Source organism: Aythya ferina (genome assembly GCF_964211825.1).
Source record: "Aythya ferina genome assembly, contig: HAP1_SCAFFOLD_37, whole genome shotgun sequence".
Classification (NCBI taxonomy): domain Eukaryota; kingdom Metazoa; phylum Chordata; class Aves; order Anseriformes; family Anatidae; genus Aythya; species Aythya ferina.
Window position 1 is genome coordinate 1,121,250 of NW_028181461.1, and position 18,461 is coordinate 1,139,710.

General features: G+C 48.9%; 1 protein-coding gene across 1 annotated transcript; it reads right to left on the reverse strand.

Annotated features, from left to right (window-relative positions):
• Window positions 1–226: 226 nt before the first annotated feature.
• LOC311428292 (olfactory receptor 14C36-like) lies at window positions 227–1,183 on the reverse strand (the record flags this gene model as incomplete). The annotated part of the gene is made up of 1 exon (XM_084539816.1): window positions 227–1,183. One exon carries the CDS (start codon window positions 1,181–1,183, stop codon window positions 227–229), a length of 957 nt encoding a protein of 318 aa, XP_084395942.1.
• Between the last annotated feature and the right edge of the window lie 17,278 nt (window positions 1,184–18,461).

Below are 18,461 nucleotides of genomic sequence, written 5' to 3' on the forward strand. Positions count from 1 at the left end.
CAAAACAACATCACTTATTGGCTTAGCTCTGGTCAGCAGTGGGGCCCATACCAAACATTGGGCAACTTGTAGATCCTTCTCACAAAAGCCACCCCTGTGGCCTACTGCTACCAAAACCTTGCCACATAAACCCACTACACAGACATAATGAGAAAAAGAAAAAAAGTATATAATTAGAAGAAGAATGACCAAAACACAAGCCTGGAAGGGGATGTACTGAGATTCATCACTGAAGAGTGAAGGGATCTTTATGAGTACTGTACAACCTCCCCAAAATCAGTTTACTAACTGCATCCTTGAGATCCTTGTTCCTCATGCTGTAGATAAGGGGGTTCACTGCTGGAGGCACCACCGAGTACAGAACTGCCAGCAAAAGATCAAGGAAAGGGGAAGAGATAGAGGAAGGCTTCAGGTAGGCAAATGTGGCAGTGCTTATGAACAGTGAGACCACGGCCAGGTGAGGGAGGCATGTGGAAAAGGCTTTGTGCTGGCAATGTTCTGAGGGCATCCTCAGCACTGCCCTGAAGATCTGCACATAGGACAGCACAATGAAAACAAAACAACCAGATGCTAAACAGGCACTAATCACAAGAAGTCCAACCTCTCTGAGGTAGGCATCTGAGCAACAGAGCTTGAGGATCTGGGGAATTTCACAGAAGAACTGGTCCAGGACATTGCCTTGGCAGAGGGGAAGGGAAAATGTATTGGCAGTGTGCAGTATAGCATAGACAAAAGTAATGCCCCAGGCAGCTGCTGCAATGATGACACAAGTTCTGCTGTTCATTATTGTCGCGTAGTGCAGGGGGTTGCAGATGGCAATGTAGCGGTCATAGGCCATGATGGTGAGGAGAGAAAACTCTGCTGTGAGAAAGAGAGCAAACATAAAGACCTGGGTAGCACAGCCTGCATAGGAAATGGTCCTGGTGTCCCACAGGGAATTGGCCATGGCTTTGGGAACAGTGGTGGAGATGGAGCCCAGGTCAAGGAGGGTGAGGTTGAGGAGGAAGAAGTACATGGGGGTGTGGAGTCGGTGGTTGCAGGCTATGGCAGTGAGGATGAGGCTGTTGCCCAGGAGGGCAGCCAGGTAGATGCCCAGGAAGAGCCCGAAGTGCAGGAGCTGCAGCTCACGTGTGTCTGCGAATGGCAGGAGGAGGAATTTGATGGGGAAGCTGCTGTTGGACATTTGCTGCCTCTGGGCATGGTTGCCTGTCCATGGAGGGGAAAACAGAGAAAAGTTAGGCTAACTTCCCTGAGCAACCCACCTGCTTCTCTAAAAGAAATCACTGTCCCCAGAGCTGAATGAGGAATATGTGAGCTCATTCTCTTACCCTTCCAACTCCATGACACCATGCCTATCATTTTAAAATGAAGCTTGGGCAGTTTGTTCCCAAGGAGACACCCTCAGGGCAAGGCTCTGCCAGTCCATGTCAGAACAGAAGCTTACACCCACCTGCACCCCAGACAAAGAGAGTGGGAGAACCACACACAGGTTTAGAAATAAGAAAGAACGTTGCAGTGGTCCAACCTGCTGACAGACAGGCAGATGTGCATGCAGGGAAGCCTTTGCTTACCAAGCTTGCATGCCACCTAGAGAAGTGACACTGCAGGGCAAGTACTCATATAATTCTGATAACTGCGTATCACCTTGCAGGAAACAGGTTCCTCTCCTCTTCTGGAGGTCCAGCTGAGGAGGAGGTGGCTCATGCTCTAAAGCCCCAGAGGGCAGAGGCTGTGCTGGGTGTCAGAGGAGAGCAGGGGGTTGCTGCAGAGAAGGTGCCTGCACTGCAGGCCTGTCAGGGAGTGCCTGAATCCCCTCTCCCTTGGAGTTTCAGGCAGTTCCCTCTCTCCTCCCTGCCCCTGCCTCGAGCTGTCCCTGCTGGGAACTTCTTCCCTGTCCCCACATCTCCTCTGTGCTATCGCTTAGAGACCCATCCCATCCGCAGTGTACTCACATCGGCCTTGTAGACACCTCCTGTCCCAGGGTAATTTTCAGGGATAACTCCATGTTTTCAAAAGCTATGGAGCAGCTCAGATCTAAAAGACCTTACAATAACTGCGGTCTCACTGCCTTCATCAAAACGGAGAAATAAATTCCATCTCTAACTGCCACCCACAAAGCAGGAGGAGAAATCTCAAAGCACAGAATACATGTCTTCAGGAAACTCTTCCTCTGAACTTTCCCTTGAGGAGTACACTCTGAGGTGTTCTGGGCGTTTTGTGTATCTGTGAGAAGTCTTCCCCAGGCAGCAGCCTCATGGAAACAGTAACCTCAGTGCACCAGCAGGATCCTGCCCTGTCCTGTCCTGCTGGGGGGCTCTTTCCACCCACAGCTTCTCCCCTCAGCGCCCTGGGCAGCTCCCCAGGCAGACTGAGTGCTGAGCCTGGCAGATGACATAGGCCCTGCCCTGGCACACAGCCCCTGGGGCACAGCAGGGACCCTGCTCTGCGCCACAGCCCTGGGCACCCCTGCTTGCACCCTGCCTTCACAGCCTGCAGCTGGCTCTTCAAGAAGGAACCCTCGTGTCCTGTCCCTCTTCTGTTTATGGAAGAGAATCCATGCTCTGGAGCTTGTTGTTCTCCTCTTATCCAAAGAAACATTGAGTGTTCTCCTGAAAGCTCCTGTAGACTGTGGGATATTCCATCCAATCTGGAGATGGCACCAGGAACATGAGCTGCATTGCCCTGCAGCCACAGACTTACCCTGTTCAGGGCTGTGAAGATTTCTCCTGCAGTGAGCTCTCAACATCCCCCCTCCACACTGCCTTTAACATCTCTCTCCCTTCTCTCAGCCACCCTTGTCTCCTGCAGGCAGTGCCCCCAGCCCTGCTGTGTTGTGCAGAGGAGCTGCTCCTGGGCAGAGCTGTATCTCTGCAGTGCTGCCCACTTGCCAGGAGCTCCCCTTGGGCCCAGGAGCCCAGCCCAGCTCAGCAGCACAGGGAGCTCTTGCCAAGTCCCTGGGCCTCCAGGGGAATCAACTTTGAAAATGACTGAAGCAATTACTGGTGTCTCTTCTTGCAGCTGGGGATGGACACTTATTTCCAGTGCTCTCTTTTTCTGTAATTCAAAAGAAGAGTTTGTCTTGAGAATTATCTTTTCTTGTTCCATTATGAGACGGCATACTGTCCTGGTTTCAGTTAGAACAGAATTAATTTTCTTCCTAGTAGCTGGTGGAATGCTGTGTTTTGGCTTAGGATGAGAAGAGTGCTGAGAACACCCCGATGTTTTAATTGTTGCAGAGCAGTGCTTATACCAAGCCAAGGACATCTCAGCCTTTTGCTCTGTCCTGCCAACAGGCAGGCTGGGGGTGCAGTAAGAGCTGGGAGGGGACAGACCCAGGACAGGTGACCCAAACTAGTCAAAGGGGTATTCCATACCATCTGACGTCATGCTAAACAATATATAGGGGTGGCTAGCCGGGGGGAGGGGACCGGACTGCTCGGGGTTAAGCTGGGCATTGGTCAGCGGGTGGTGAGCAATTGCATTGTGCATCACTTGTTTGTACATATTATTAGTAGTAGTACTATTATCATCATTGTATTATTATTATTATTATTATTATTATTATTATTATTATTATTATTATTATTATTATTATTTTCCTCTCTTATTAAACTGTCTTTATCTCAACTCATGGGCTTCACTTTCCATTTCTCTCCCCCATCCCAGAGAGGGAAGGGGGAGGGTGAGCGAACGGCTGCGTGGTGTTTAGCTGCCAGCCGGGTTAAACCACGACAGTCTTCTTGGCGCCCAACGTGGGGCTCGAAAGGTTGAGATAACGGCAGATCTGACCAGAGTGTGTTAAACTAAAATTGGTGTAAGTATTAGACCTGCTTAATAGTCACTTGTCATAATGCTGATTGCTTTAATCTCAACTCTGCTGTGCCTGTTTTCCAAATTGAGTATTATAGCACGTTATTTTCCGTATGTGCTCTCTGTCATGTTGTTTATCCTCTCCGGGCCCTGGTTTCAGACCATTATGGTACTGTGTGTTGTATCAGTGGCTTATGAGATGATGAAATATCTGGCCATGACTCTAACCTGGTATTTGTACTCAGTAACATCTTCGATTCTATACTTTGGAAACTGTATTTTGGAAACTATTAGCAATTATATCTGTTGCCTTTTTTCATTAGGGAGTCAATCTGTGGAGGGGAAAGGGGAAGATAATTTTTCTTACTTGATCACTCTCCCTTTCTCCTTCACCACCCCTGTACCCTCCTTGATCACTCTCCCTTCGTCCTTCACCACCCTCTTATCCTCCGAGTTTATTACAATAGCTCTCCAAGATATTGAATATCCTTGGGATACTCAGACCAGCATAGTCCTGTTGTTCTGCCTCCTGAATGCGCTTCAGGTTCTGCTTAAAGTTAAACAACTACTTAGGAAGCTCATCCGGAGATCTGCCCGGAGGCAGTATAGTTGTGGGTGGCAGGGAGTATGGGAGGATATGGGCAGGCATCTAGACCAGTTGGCACCCCCAGTGTTTTGGAAATTCACCCCTGAACAAGTGCAAAATCCTCAAAAACTGGTAGAATGCTTGAAAAAAAGGTGTCGCAATTCGGGAAGTTCCAAAGTAACACAAATCATTGTAACATGCTGGGGCCTGGCTCATGCCTATCGAGCTGCCATGGATACTGCTATCAACTTAGTGACAGACCCTGCGGCCACTCCAAGTCCCGTGACAGATCCAACGGTCACTGTGACCCCTACGGTGGACTCTGCAGCCGCTCCAGTCCCAGCTTCTGCAGATGCTCCAATCCCAGCTCCTGCAGCCACTCCAGTTCCAACTCCTGAAGCCACTCCAGTCACAGTTCCTGCAGCCGCTCCAGTCCCAACTCCTGCAGCCGCTCCAGTCCCAGTTCCTCCAGCCGCTCCAGCTCCGGTTCCTGCAGCTGCTCCAGTTCAAGCTCCTGCAGCCGCACCAGTTCCAGCTCCTGCAGCTGCTCCAGCTCCGGTTCCTGCAGCTGCTCCAGTTCCAGCTCCTGCAGCCGCACCAGTTCCAGCTCCTGCAGCTGCTCCAGCTCCGGTTCCTGCAGCTGCTCCAGCTCCTGCAGCCGCTCCAGCTCCTGTAGCTGGTTCAGAGAAACAAGCTGTAGTAGTGCAAGTTGACCCTGCAGAGGGTATTCCAACCTCTGTGGCAGACCCTATAACAAGGTCAGAGAAACGAGCAGTAGCAGTGCAAGCTGCCCCTGTAGAGAAGGTGAAAAAATGGTATAGAGATTCAGGTCGTTTAGAACGCAGAGAATCTTCTGCCAAAGCTAGGTATAGAGACGATGGAGACGACGATGACGCTGGGCCATCAAGGGTTCAGGAGGAGGAAGATGAGGATGCTGAAAAATCAACAGTAACTACCCGAAGCCTAAACGAGCGTGAGTTACGAGATGTGCGAAAAGATTTTGGTCGCTGTATAGGTGAGCAGCTTGTCACCTGGCTGCTCCGATGCTGGGACTCTGGAGCCAATTGTGTGGAATTAGACGGCAGGGAAGCCAAGCGACTGGGATCCCTTGCTAGAGATGCAGGCATTGACAAAGCAATTGCAGATGGAGCACAATCTCACAGCCTCTGGAGGCGTCTCCTCTCAGCTGTGAGGGAAAGGTATCCCTTCAAGGAAGAACTTTTATGTCTACCAGGCAAGTGGACCACTATGGAGAAGGGAATCCAGTATCTGAGGGAATTAGCCGTACGGGAAGTGATTTATGAGGATCCAGACCTCAGACAAACATCCAAAGATCCAGATGAAGTCAGGTGTACGCGACCCATGTGGCGGAAGTTTGTACGGAGTGCACCATCATCATATGCCAGCTCATTGGCAATAATGGCCTGGAAAGAGGATGAGGAACCCACAGTGGATGAAGTGGCTAAACAACTCCGGCAGTACGAAGAAAGTCTCTCCTCTTCCTTACAGGCCTGCGTCTCAGCTGTGGAGAAACTTTCTGAAGAGTTCCACCAACTTAAAGAGAATCTATCTTCATCCCCACCTGAACCAACCAGTGTCCACCGACCAAAAGAGAACACTGTGGAGAAACTTTCTGAAAAGGTTCACCAACTTGAAGAGAGATTATTCTCCTCCGTACCTGTACAGAACAGTGTCTCAGCTATCAGGGGTAGTCGTTCATCCACACAAGGAAGACGATATGGTGGGTACTCACCCCGTGCTACCCTGTGGTTTTACTTACGAGACCATGGAGAGGACATGAGAAAATGGGATGGAAAATCTACCACGACCCTAGAGGCACGGGTACGTGAGTTGCAAAAGAAAACAATCAGGAAGAAGGGATTCTCTGAAAAGTTTGCTGCTCCAACTTCCAGCAGACAGTCCTTCAAACACAGAAATGAAGAAGATTCCGACCAGGATTAGGGAGGCCCTGCCTCCAGCCAGGGGGAGGAAAGGGATAATCGAGTTTATTGGACTGTGTGGATTCGATGGCCTGGCACATCAGACGCACAGAAGTATAAGGCTTTAGTAGACACCAGTGCACAATGCACTATAATGCCATCGAGCTATAAAGGACCAGAGCCCATCTATATTTGTGGAGTGACAGGGGGATCTCAGCAGTTGACTGTATTGGAGGCTGAAGTGAGTCTGACTGGGAATGAGTGGGAAAAGCACCGCATTGTGACTGGCCCGGATGCTCCATGTATCCTTGGCATAGACTATCTCAGAAGAGGATATTGCAAGGATCCAAAAGGGTTCCGGTGGGCTTTTGGTATAGCTGCCTTAGAGACAGAAGGCATTAAACAATTATCTACCTTGCCTGGTCTCTCAGAGGACCCCTCTGTTGTGGGGTTGCTGAGGGTCGAAGAACAGCAAGTGCCAATCGCTACCACAACTGTGCACCGGCGGCAATATCGCACTAACCGGGACTCCCTGATTCCCATCCATAAGCTAATTCGTCAATTGGAGAGCCAAGGAGTGATCAGCAAGACTCATTCACCTTTCAATAGTCCCATATGGCCAGTGCTAAAGTCTAATGGCGAGTGGAGACTAACAGTGGACTATCGCGGCCTGAACGAAGTGACGCCACCACTGAGTGCTGCAGTGCCGGACATGCTGGAACTTCAGTACGAACTTGAATCGAAGGCAGCCAAGTGGTACGCCACAATTGATATCGCTAATGCATTTTTCTCCATCCCTCTAGCAGCAGAGTGCAGGCCACAGTTTGCTTTCACTTGGAGGGGAGTCCAATATACTTGGAATCGACTGCCCCAGGGGTGGAAACACAGCCCTACCATTTGCCATGGGCTGATCCAGTCTGCACTGGAGCAGGGGGAAGCTCCTGAACACCTGCAGTACATCGATGACATTATTGTGTGGGGTGACACAGCAGAGGAAGTTTTCGAGAAAGGGAAGAAAATAGTCCAAATCCTTCTGAAAGCCGGTTTTGCCATAAAACAAAATAAAGTCAAAGGACCTGCACGAGAGATCCAGTTTTTAGGAATAAAATGGCAAGATGGACGTCGTCAAATCCCAATGGATGTGATCAACAAAATAACAGCTATGTCTCCACCAACTAACAAAAAAAGAAACACAGACTTTCCTAGGTGTTGTGGGGTTTTGGAGAATGCACATCCCAAATTACAGTCTGATTGTAAACCCGCTCTACCAAGTAACCCGTAAGAAGAATGAATTTGAATGGGACCCTGAACAACGACAAGCCTTTGAACAAATTAAGCAGGAAATAGTCCATGCAGTAGCCCTTGGGCCAGTTCGAACAGGACCAGATGTAAAGAATGTGCTCTACACTGCAGCCGGGGAGAACGGCCCCACCTGGAGCCTCTGGCAGAAAGAACCTGGGGAAACTCGAGGTCGGCCCCTGGGGTTTTGGAGCCGGGGATACAGAGGGTCTGAGGCCCGCTATACTCCAACTGAAAAGGAGATACTGGCAGCATATGAAGGAGTTCGATCTGCTTCAGAGGTGGTCGGTACTGAAGCGCAGCTCCTCCTAGCACCCCGATTGCCAATACTAGGCTGGATGTTCAAGGGAAGGGTCTCTTCTACGCATCATGCAACTGATGCTACATGGAGCAAGTGGATTGCACTAATTACTCAGCGGGCTCGAATAGGAAACCCCAGTCGCCCAGGAATATTGGAAGTGATTATGGACTGGCCAGAAGGTAAATACTTTGGGATATCATCAGAGGAGGAGGTGGGTCGTGCTGAAGAAGCCCCACTGTACAACCAGTTACCAGAGAATGAAAAGAAATATGCCCTGTTCACTGATGGGTCCTGTCGTATTGTGGGGAAGCATCGAAGATGGAAGGCTGCTGTATGGAGTCCTACACGACGAGTTGCAGAAGCTGCTGAGGGAGAAGGTGAATCGAGTCAGTTTGCAGAAGTGAAGGCCATTCAGCTGGCTTTAGACATTGCTGAACGAGAAAAATGGCCAGTTCTCTATCTCTACACCGATTCATGGATGGTAGCAAATGCCCTGTGGGGATGGTTACAGCAATGGAAGCAAAACAACTGGCAGCGTAGGGGCAAACCCATCTGGGCTGCTGCATTGTGGCAAGATATTGCTGCTCGGGTAGAGAACCTGGCTGTGAAAGTACGCCACGTAGATGTTCATGTGCCCAAGAATCGGGCTACTGAAGAACATCAGAACAACCAGCAGGTGGATCAGGCTGCTAAGATTGAAGTAGCTCAGGTGGATCTGGATTGGCAGCATAAAGGTGAATTATTTATAGCCCGATGGGCCCATGACACCTCAGGCCATCAAGGTAGAGATGCAACATACAGATGGGCTCGTGATCGAGGGGTGGACCTGACCATGGACGCTATAGCACAGGTTATTCATGACTGTGAAACATGTGCTGCAATCAAGCAAGCCAAACGGTCAAAGCCTCTTTGGTATGGAGGACGATGACTGAAATATAAATATGGAGAGGCCTGGCAGATTGATTACATCACACTCCCTCAAACTCGCAATGGCAAGCGCCACATACTTACAATGGTGGAAGCAACCACCGGATGGCTGGAAACATACCCTGTGCCTCATGCCACCGCCCGGAACACTATCCTGGGCCTTGAAAAGCAAGTCCTATGGCGACATGGTACCCCAGAAAGAATAGAGTCAGACAATGGAACTCATTTCCGAAACAACCTTATAGACACTTGGGCCAAAGAACATGGTATTGAGTGGGTGTATCACATCCCTTATCATGCACCAGCCTCCGGGAAAGTTGAACGGTACAATGGACTGTTAAAGACTACATTGAAAGCAATGGGCGCTGGGACATTCAAAAACTGGGATACGCATTTGGCAAAGGCCACCTGGCTAGTCAATACTAGGGGATCTGCCAACCGAGCTGGACCTGCCCAATCAAACCTGTTACGTACTGTAGATGGGGATAAAGTTCCTGTAGTGCATGTAAAAAATATGCTGGGTAAAACAGTCTGGGCTACTCCTGCCTCAGGAAAAGGCAAACCCATTCGTGGAATTGTTTTTGCTCAGGGACCTGGATACACTTGGTGGGTGATGCAAAAGAACGGAGAGGTCCGGTGTGTACCTCAAGGAGATTTAATACTGGGTGAGAATAGCCCATAAACTGAATTGTACCATGTTAATTGCTATATAATACTGTATGTTACCACTACCATGACTACTATAGGTGACTAATTAGAATGTATGGAAAAGAGTGTAACCTGAGCATGACATAAATGGTATGGAATAAGGGGTGGATAGATGTCCTGGTTTCAGTTAGAACAGAATTAATTTTCTTCCTAGTAGCTGGTGGAATGCTGTGTTTTGGCTTAGGATGAGAAGAGTGCTGAGAACACCCCGATGTTTTAATTGTTGCAGAGCAGTGCTTATACCAAGCCAAGGACACCTCAGACTTTCGCTCTGTCCTGCCAACAGGCAGGCTGGGGGTGCAGTAAGAGCTGGGAGGGGACAGACCCAGGACAGCTGACCCGAACTAGCCAAAGGGGTATTCCATACCATCTGATGTCATGCTAAACAATATATAGGGGTGGCTAGCCGGGGGGAGGGGACCGGACTGCTCGGGGTTAAGCTGGGCATTGGTCAGCGGGTGGTGAGCAATTGCATTGTGCATCACTTGTTTGTACATATTATTAGTAGTAGTACTATTATCATCATTGTATTATTATTATTATTATTATTATTAAGATGAAGGCTGTAGTCTTCCTCAGCATTGTGGTTCAACTTGTTTTTTTTTTTTTTTTATTTGGTCATGTTGGCCCAGCATGAGACAGAAAGGCAGGATGTTGATACACTAGTTTAACAACTTATCAGGAGATGGTTACATGAGCTTTGCAACAGTGTCTTTGAACAAAAGAGGCAACTGAGATGCAGAAAGAGAGAAGGAAAGGGGGTTCTCTTTTTTTGTTACATTAAGCAAAGTAATTTTCATAGTGTCTAGCCAAGCATTATACAGCTCCTTACTTCAGCAGGGAGCTTTCGCAACTCCTGCTCCTCAAACAGAACTCCTTGTTTTTTATAATACAAAAGACAGTGAACAAACATTTATGGTTTGTTCATAAACCCTCTTCCTCTCTGCTCAAGTGTATCTAGTGACTCACTTAGGCTGTCCGTGTCCTGTCATCCTCATGGAACGGTCACTCCTGTCCTAGCCTGATCCTGTCACCTTCCTGCTTACTGTGGTCAGTGGTGGGGGTGGGTTGGGGCAATCTTACCTGTCCTAGAGAGCATTGGAAGCTATTATTCCAGCTGACTGCTCAACAGGAGATCGGCCAGGATTGTGCCGTGGTCTGGTCCAATCGCCGTGTGATTCTGGCTGAAAGAGAAGAAGCACCAAACGGAGCAGCATCCCTGTCAACACGGGCAGCCCCTGCCTCTATGCCCGAGGGTCTCCAGCGACTCACCGAGGCCGTCCTTTTCCCTTGTCCTCGTGGAGCGGTCACTGCCCTCCTGGCCCGATCTAGTCACCATCCTGCTTGCTGTTAGAGGCTGGTGGGTGTGGGTTGGGGCGATCTTACATGAACATGCCCTGGAGAGCATTGGCAGCTCTACTGTTGAACTAAGTGCAAGAGGGCAGTGAGGCCAGGATTGTGCTGTTTCTGGCTAAAAGAGGAAAACAACAAACGGAGCAGCACCTCCCTGCGACCATGGGCAGCCCCTGCCTCTCTGCTCAAGAGTATCTAGCGACTCACCGAGGCTGTCCATGTCCCGTTTTCTTGATGCAGCATTCACTGCCTTCCTGCCCCCATTCTGTCAGCTTCCTGCTTGCTGTGGACCATCGGCGGTGTAGGTTGGAGGGATCTTACCTGTCCTGGACTGCGTTGGGAGCTCTTCCTTCCAGATGATTTCTCAAGGGGAGAGTGGCCAGGAGTGTGCTGTAATTTGGTCCCATCGCTGTGTAAATCTGGCTGCAAACGGAAAAGCACGAAACAGAGCAACATCCCCCTGAGACCACAGGCTGCCCCTACTTCTGTGCCTGAGGGTCTCTAGCGAATCACTGAGGTTCTCCCAGCCTCACACCAAGGCTGTCCATCTCCCATCTTCCTCATGTCCAGGAGATGTTCCTTGTAGCTTAAATGTGTCATATTCCCAATTTGCGTGGTGACACCGTGGTGGGGAATGGCTTGGGGCTGTCTTATCTGTCCTGGAGAGCATTGGCATCTTTTCTGGCCGAGTTCTCAAAGCGAGAGAGGCCAGCAGTGTGCCATGGTCCAATCTCATTGGTAGCTATGTTTTTGTCTGAAAGAGGAAAAGCACCAAACGGAGCAGCATCCCCCTGTAACCATGGGCAGCACTTGCCTGAGTGCCCAAGGGTCTCCAGCGACTCACCGAGGCTGTCCGTGTCCCATCATCCTGATCCAGCCGTCACTCCTGTCCTGACTTGAACTTGTCACCATCCTGCTTGCAATTAGAGCCTGGTGGGTGTGGGTTGGGGCGATCTTGCCTGTGCTGGACTGCGTTGGGAACTCTTCCTTCCAGCTGACTTCTCAAGGGAAGAGAGGCCAGGACTGTGATGTATTCTGGAGTCAATTCTGTGTGTGTCTGGCTTTAATAAGAGAAGGAAAAAGAGGAGCAGCATCCCTCCATGACCATGGGCAGCCCCTGCCTGTCTGCCCAAGGCTCTACCACGTCTCACCGAGACTGTCATTGCTCCATCATCCTGATCCAGTGGTCACTCCCGTCCTACCCCGATCATGTCACCATCCTTCTTGCTCTTAGAACCTGGTGGGTGTGGGTTGGGGCGATCTTGCCTGTCCTGGAGAGCGTTGGCAGCTCTTCCTTACAGCTAACTTCTCAAGGGAGAGCGGCAAGGATGTGCCATTGTCTGGTTCTATCGCTGTGCATTTCTTGCTAAAAGAGAATCACCACAAGACAGAGCAGCATTCCTCTCTGAACACGAGCATCCCCTGCCTCTGGGCCTGAGTGTCTCTAGTGACTCACCAAGGCCGTCCCTGTCCCATCATCCACATGGAGCGGTCACTGCCCTCCTGGTCCAAGCGTGACACCATGGTGGGGAATGGCTTGGGGCTCTCTTATCTGTCCTGTAGAGCATTGGCATCTTTTCTGGCTAAGTTCCCAAAGCGAGAGAGGCCAGCAGTGTGCCATGGTCCGGTCTCATCGCTAGGTGTGTTTCTGTCTGAAAGAGGAAAAGCACCAAACGGAGCAGCATCCCCCTGTAACCATGGGCAGCACTTCCCTGAGTGCCCAAGGGTCTTCTCACCGAGGCTGTCCGTGTCCCGTCATCCTCATGCAGTGGTCACTGCCATCCTGACCTGATCTTGTTACCATCCTGCTTGCAGTTAGAGCCTGGCGGGTGTGGGCTGGGGTGATCTTACCTTTCCTGGAGAGAGTTGGCATCTCCTCCGTCCAGCTGAGTGCTCGAGAACAGAGTGGCCAGGATTGTGCTGTTTCTGGCTGAAAGTGGGAAAGCACCAAACAGAGCAGCAGCCCCCTGCACCCATGGCAGCCCCTGCCTCTGTGCTCAAGAGTATCTAGAGACTCACCGAGGCTATCCGTGTCCCGTTGTCCTCATGGAGCGGTCACTGCCCTCCTGGCCTGAGCGTGTCACCATACTGCTTGCTTTTACAGCCTGCTGGGCATAGGTTGATGAGGTCTTACCTGTCCTGGAGAGTGCTGGAAGTTCCTTCCTGCTGACTTCTCAAGGGGAGAGAGGCCAGGACTGTGCCATGGTCTCGTCCCATCGCTGTGTGTGTCTGACTTTAATAAAAGACAAAACAAACGGAGGAGCACCCCCATGTGATCTTGGGCAGCCCCTGCCTCTCTGCCCGAGTCTACCACGACTCACCAAGGCTGTCCGTGTTCCATCATCCTGATCCAGGGGTCACTGCCCATCCTACCCCGATCGTTTCACTGTCCTGCTTGCTGTTAGAGCCTAGTGGGTGTGGGTTGGGGAAATCTTACCTGTCCTGGAGAGCGTTGGCAGATTTTCCTTCCAGTTGAGCGGTCGAGGGCAGAGAGGCCAGAAGTTTGCCGTGGTCTGGTCTTGTCACTGTGTGATCCTGGCTGAAAGAGAAGAAACACAAAACAAAGCAGCACCTCCCTGTGACCATGGGCAGCCCCTGCCTCTCAGCTCAAGAGCATGTAGCGACTCATCAAGCCTGTCTGTGGACCGTCTTCCTCATGCAGCATTCACTGCCGTCCTGCCCCCATTCTGTCAGCTTCCTGCATGCTGTGGACCATCGGGGGTGTGGGTTGGGGCGATCTTACCTGTCCTGGAGAGGGCTGGCAGCTCTTATTCCAGGTGATTTCTCAAGGGGAGAGTGGCCAGGAGTGTGCTGTGGTTTGGTGCCATCGCAGTATGATTCTGGCTGCAAAAGAGAAGCACCAAAAGGAGCAGCATCCCCCTGTGAGCATGGTCAGCCCCTGTCTCTCTGCCCGAGGGTCTCCAGCGAGTCACCAAGGCCATCTGTTTCTCGTTGTCCTGATGGAGATGTCACTCCCGTACTAGCCTGATTGTGTCACTGTCCTGCTTGCTAATAGAACCCGGCAGGTGTGGGTTGGGGCAATCTTACCTGTCATAGAGAGCATTGTCAGCTCTTATTCCAGCTGACTGCTCAATGGGAGAGCGGCCAGGATTGTGCCTTGGTCTGGTCCCATTGCTGTTGGATTCTGGCTGAAAGAGAAGAAGCACCAAACAGAGCAGCATCCCTCTGTGACCCCTGCCACCCCTGCCTCTGTGCCCGAGGGTCTCCAGTGACCCACTGAGGCCGTCCCTGTCCCATCATCCTCATGGAGCGGTCACTCCCATCCTCACCCGATCATGTCACCTTCCTGCTTGCTCTTCGAGGCTGGTGGATGTGGGTTGGGGTCATCTTACTTGTCCTGGATAGTGCTGAATGTTCCTTCCAGATGTCTTCTCAAAGGGAGAGTCGCCACGATTGTGCTGTCGTCTGCCTCCCATCTCTGTGTGTGTGTCTGGCTTTAATAAGAGAAAGAAAAAATGCAGCAGCATCCCTGTGTGACCAGGGGCTGACCCTGCCTCTGTGCCCAACGGACTCGAGCGTCTCACCACGTCAATCAGTCAAGGGCCCCACTGCTGGCCAAAGCTGAGCCAGTAAGTGATGTTTTTTTGCGCCTCTGTGAGAGCATATTTAAGAAAAAAAAGACACAACACAGCAGCTGGGAGAGTGAGAGGAGTGAGGAACAGCCCTGCGGGTGCCAAGGTCAGTGCAGAAGGAGGGGGAGAGGTGCTCCAGGCATGGAGCAGAAGTCCCCTGCGGCCTGTGGTGAGGCCCATGGTGAAGCAGGCTGTTCCCCTGCAGCCCATGGAGTACCACGGTGGAGCAGGGTTCCACGCTGCAGCCCGTGGAGGAGCCCACGCAGGAGCAGGTGACCTGGCAGGAGCTGCTGCCCGTGGGGGACCTGTGCTGGAGCAGTGTGCTCCTGAGGGATGGAGCCCATGGTATGAAGCCATGTGGGAGCAGTTCTGGAAGAGCTGCTGCCTGTGGGAAGCCCACGCCAGGTCAGTTCAGCAAGGCCTGCATCCTGTGGGAGGGACCCCACAGCACAGGGGACAAGAGGGATTGAGAAGGAGCGGTGGAGAAGCGCTATAGACTGACCATAACCCCCATTCCCCCACTCCCCTGCGCTACTTGGGGGGAGGAGGTGGAAGAGGGTGGCTGGGGGCGATAGGTGCTTTTGGTTCCTTTCCTTTGTTTCTCGCTTTTCTAGCTGCTTAGGAATAGGCAATCAATCTGACTGTCTCCCTATGCTGAGTCCGTTTTGCCAGTCACAATAATTACTGCGCATTCTCCCTGTCCTTATCTCAACCTTTGAGCCCTTTTGATTGTATTTTCTCTGTGTTCCTCTTTCAGGAGGGGGAGTGAGAGAGCAGTTGTGGTGGAGCTCGGCTACCACCCGAGTACAACCACCACACTGTGTAAGGAGAAAAGCAAGGCAGAGTACACATACCCACACTTAGGTGACATAGCAATCCAGGTGGCCGTACTGTGACCTGTGATGTTTATGCATGTATCTACTCCTTGCTATTTTTCCCCTAAAATACTGTTCCTTTCAGGGAAAGGATTGCAAACTGCTTTTTCTCTTTAATCATCAATTTGGTGATGAGCTTGAGACCTTGAGAAGCTACTTAGAGAACCAAAATTTTATATCAAACTTTGACTTAAAAGTTGGACATGCAAAATCTACAGATCCAAAGGCAGATGCAGGGATAAAACTGTATGGAAACTGACTTTTAGATCAATAAAACTCACAGATACTTTGTTGTTGTTATTATTAAAAGTCCGTGCAATGGCCAGTTGTACAAATTGTCAACCGTCAATTGTAGAAAACTGGAGAGCAGCTAAAACTGAGCCATACAAGGAAGTAAACTTCTGAATAATAAATGCAATTACTTTTTATAAAATGAACTTTTAAATTTTATTTTATTTATTTATTTATTTATTTATTGAGAAATAGCTTCCTGAGTCCAATCTCTGTTAGCCAAAATATGATCTTGAATCTAGGTTCCTCACATTGGTGTGAGTGTCTGCCTGTAATGTGCTGTGGAGGTTGGCTATTAGGCTTTGTGCGTGGCAGCAAGGTCATTTGTGAACCTCATTCACTGGAAACAGGGAAATGTCAGAGAAACTATTTAAACATGTATCATTTCTCTCTTCACACCTAGTCTCTACTTTTCATCTGCAGTCCCTTCTCATCTACTCACATTTTTCTTCCAGCACCAGTAGCAAAACAGATGGGCTCACAGGTCATGGGGAATTTATGGGGAATGCTGTTTCAAACGTGTTACTGGCCGCAAGATGCTTCTTTTCCTATTGTTCAGTGAATGGGACTAGATAAAACACTACACTTCCCTGATAAAATTGCAGTTTTTTTTTCTGGCTTCATCCCCGATGAATTACTTGTATTTTGAAAATACCTGCATTTCCTTTGGTGAAGCTTGATTCTTTTGGGCTACATTTAATTTATTTAATGTTCAGTGAGGGTCTGATTTTATTTAACAAGCAAGTGCAACTTACCCCCCCAGTCTTAATGGCATTGCAAACACATGCACTGCACTATGTATTTATTGTAATACTCTCCCAGCTTTCATTGTATTCATCGTGTCTAGTTTATTTCTAGTCACTATATCCACAATACCCTTTTCCTGTGGCCTGAGTGGCTTTTGAGCATGTTCTGTAAGGAAGCAATCCTATATTAGTCTTATAATCAAGCTTGCTTGGTAGTTTTTCCCACTAACATTTTCCTAGGAAATGTCTAGGTAATTGAACTCCTCCACTGGATCATTACGCTGGATTCGATACAGACTTCCTTCATCTGTAAAAACGTTTCCTGATATGCTTTCTCATCCTCTCCTGAAACTCTCTGGCAAGGTCCAAGGACTAACTTTTTCCATATCTCATTCTTCTGTTTACTTCAAACAGTCCCTGTTGTGTCAGCCAAAATCCTAGTGTCATTTATTTCTGTTTATTCAGTATTCTCCCTGTATGCAAATTACTCCCTCCCTCATTACTTTTGTTTTACCTCACCCATCCGCAAACTTTATCCCTTGGTAATTTTATCTCCCAGTTGATAGCTTGATATAACCAAGTCTCTGTCATTCCAATGTAATCATAATTTTCCCTCAACACATGTTTCTAATACAGCAATCTTGTTTCATACATGTATGTTTCTAGCATTTGTAAAACACATTCATCCTGTTCTTTGTCCTTTATGATCACTTTTTTTTTTTTTGAATGTGTAGAAGAAAGGGTGTCCACATTGACTTAATTTACAAATTCAGTGCCCCTTTCTCTAAGCGTTAAAGTCGTTATCTTTTTTGTCTATGTGAACTCTGGCTTCTGAGTAATACAAGAAAATTAAGACTCTTTAAATTACTTTTCTCATCTCAGTCTGAAAGTGTTTCAGTAAAGTCAATCTCTTTTGATTTTGAAGGGTTGTTAAGCCTTCTCTTTAGGGAAGAGACCTCAAACTTCTCTCCACAGAGGATTTTGAACCAGCATACCAGTAGTTAGCCTATAAGATCAATCCTTTGCCTCCTTTATTCAGATTGCCCTTTGAAAGTTACTTAAATGGTAGACGCACATGATTAGTTCTTTCTTTGTCCAGCAGACACTCATGCTGTCAGTCCTCTCTGGGTGCCAATACCTTCAGTGTGCACTAAAATTCCTGGAAGCTTTCTGACACCCTTTCAGTATTTTGAACTTTTGTCTGGTTGAGAAATGGAATATTGATTTACTTGTCTGGGTTGCTTATACCACGTGTCGTCGTTCCCCCCCCCTCCCCCCCTTTTATTTTCTTCATTGTTCTCCTTTTCTGATAGAGATAGGGTGATACAGAAGAGTTTGGATGCTTATTAATCAAAAATAAATCGAATTTTGGAAATGGAAAACAATCACTTATCTACCTGTAAATGGCAGAGAGCTGCTCTCTAGCTATCTTGCAGCTGCCCAGGGAAAGTAGAAATCTGGGCTCAGAGGGCTGAAATAACTCCACCCTGTTCTGTTTTGAACCAGTCTAATCTTCACTCCAGCTGCTTCTTCCTAAACATGGGGCAGCACCTTAACTATCCAAATGGCTGATTAAATTATAGATTTACCACTTTTCCTAATCTGTGAAAAGCGCAGTTCAGAACTATGTGTTTCTTAGTTGAATAAAGCCTGAAGAAAAAGTGATTCTTCCGTAACTCAGATTTATAGCTTCGCTCTTCCTTTCCTCCTTTCTCACTTTCACTATGTCCTATTGTAGCTGTTCCTCTCCAGTTGCCTTATTTTACAGCTATTGCTTCCCACTTCTTCTGATGTATTTACCTACAACCCATGTCTACATCTGCACACCAACCTTGTCTTGTCTAGCTAACCGGAGACATATTTCACTGCAGTTCTGTGAGCTGCATGAGCTCTTATGATTCTGCCAGCTGATGAAGATTGACCTGCTGTAGAGGGAATGAAAACCTGGGACGTCTTTTCATTCTTCCTGTCAGTAAAACACCTGCTTCTAAGCCTTCCATTAAGAAAAATAATAATAATAAAAAAAAATCCA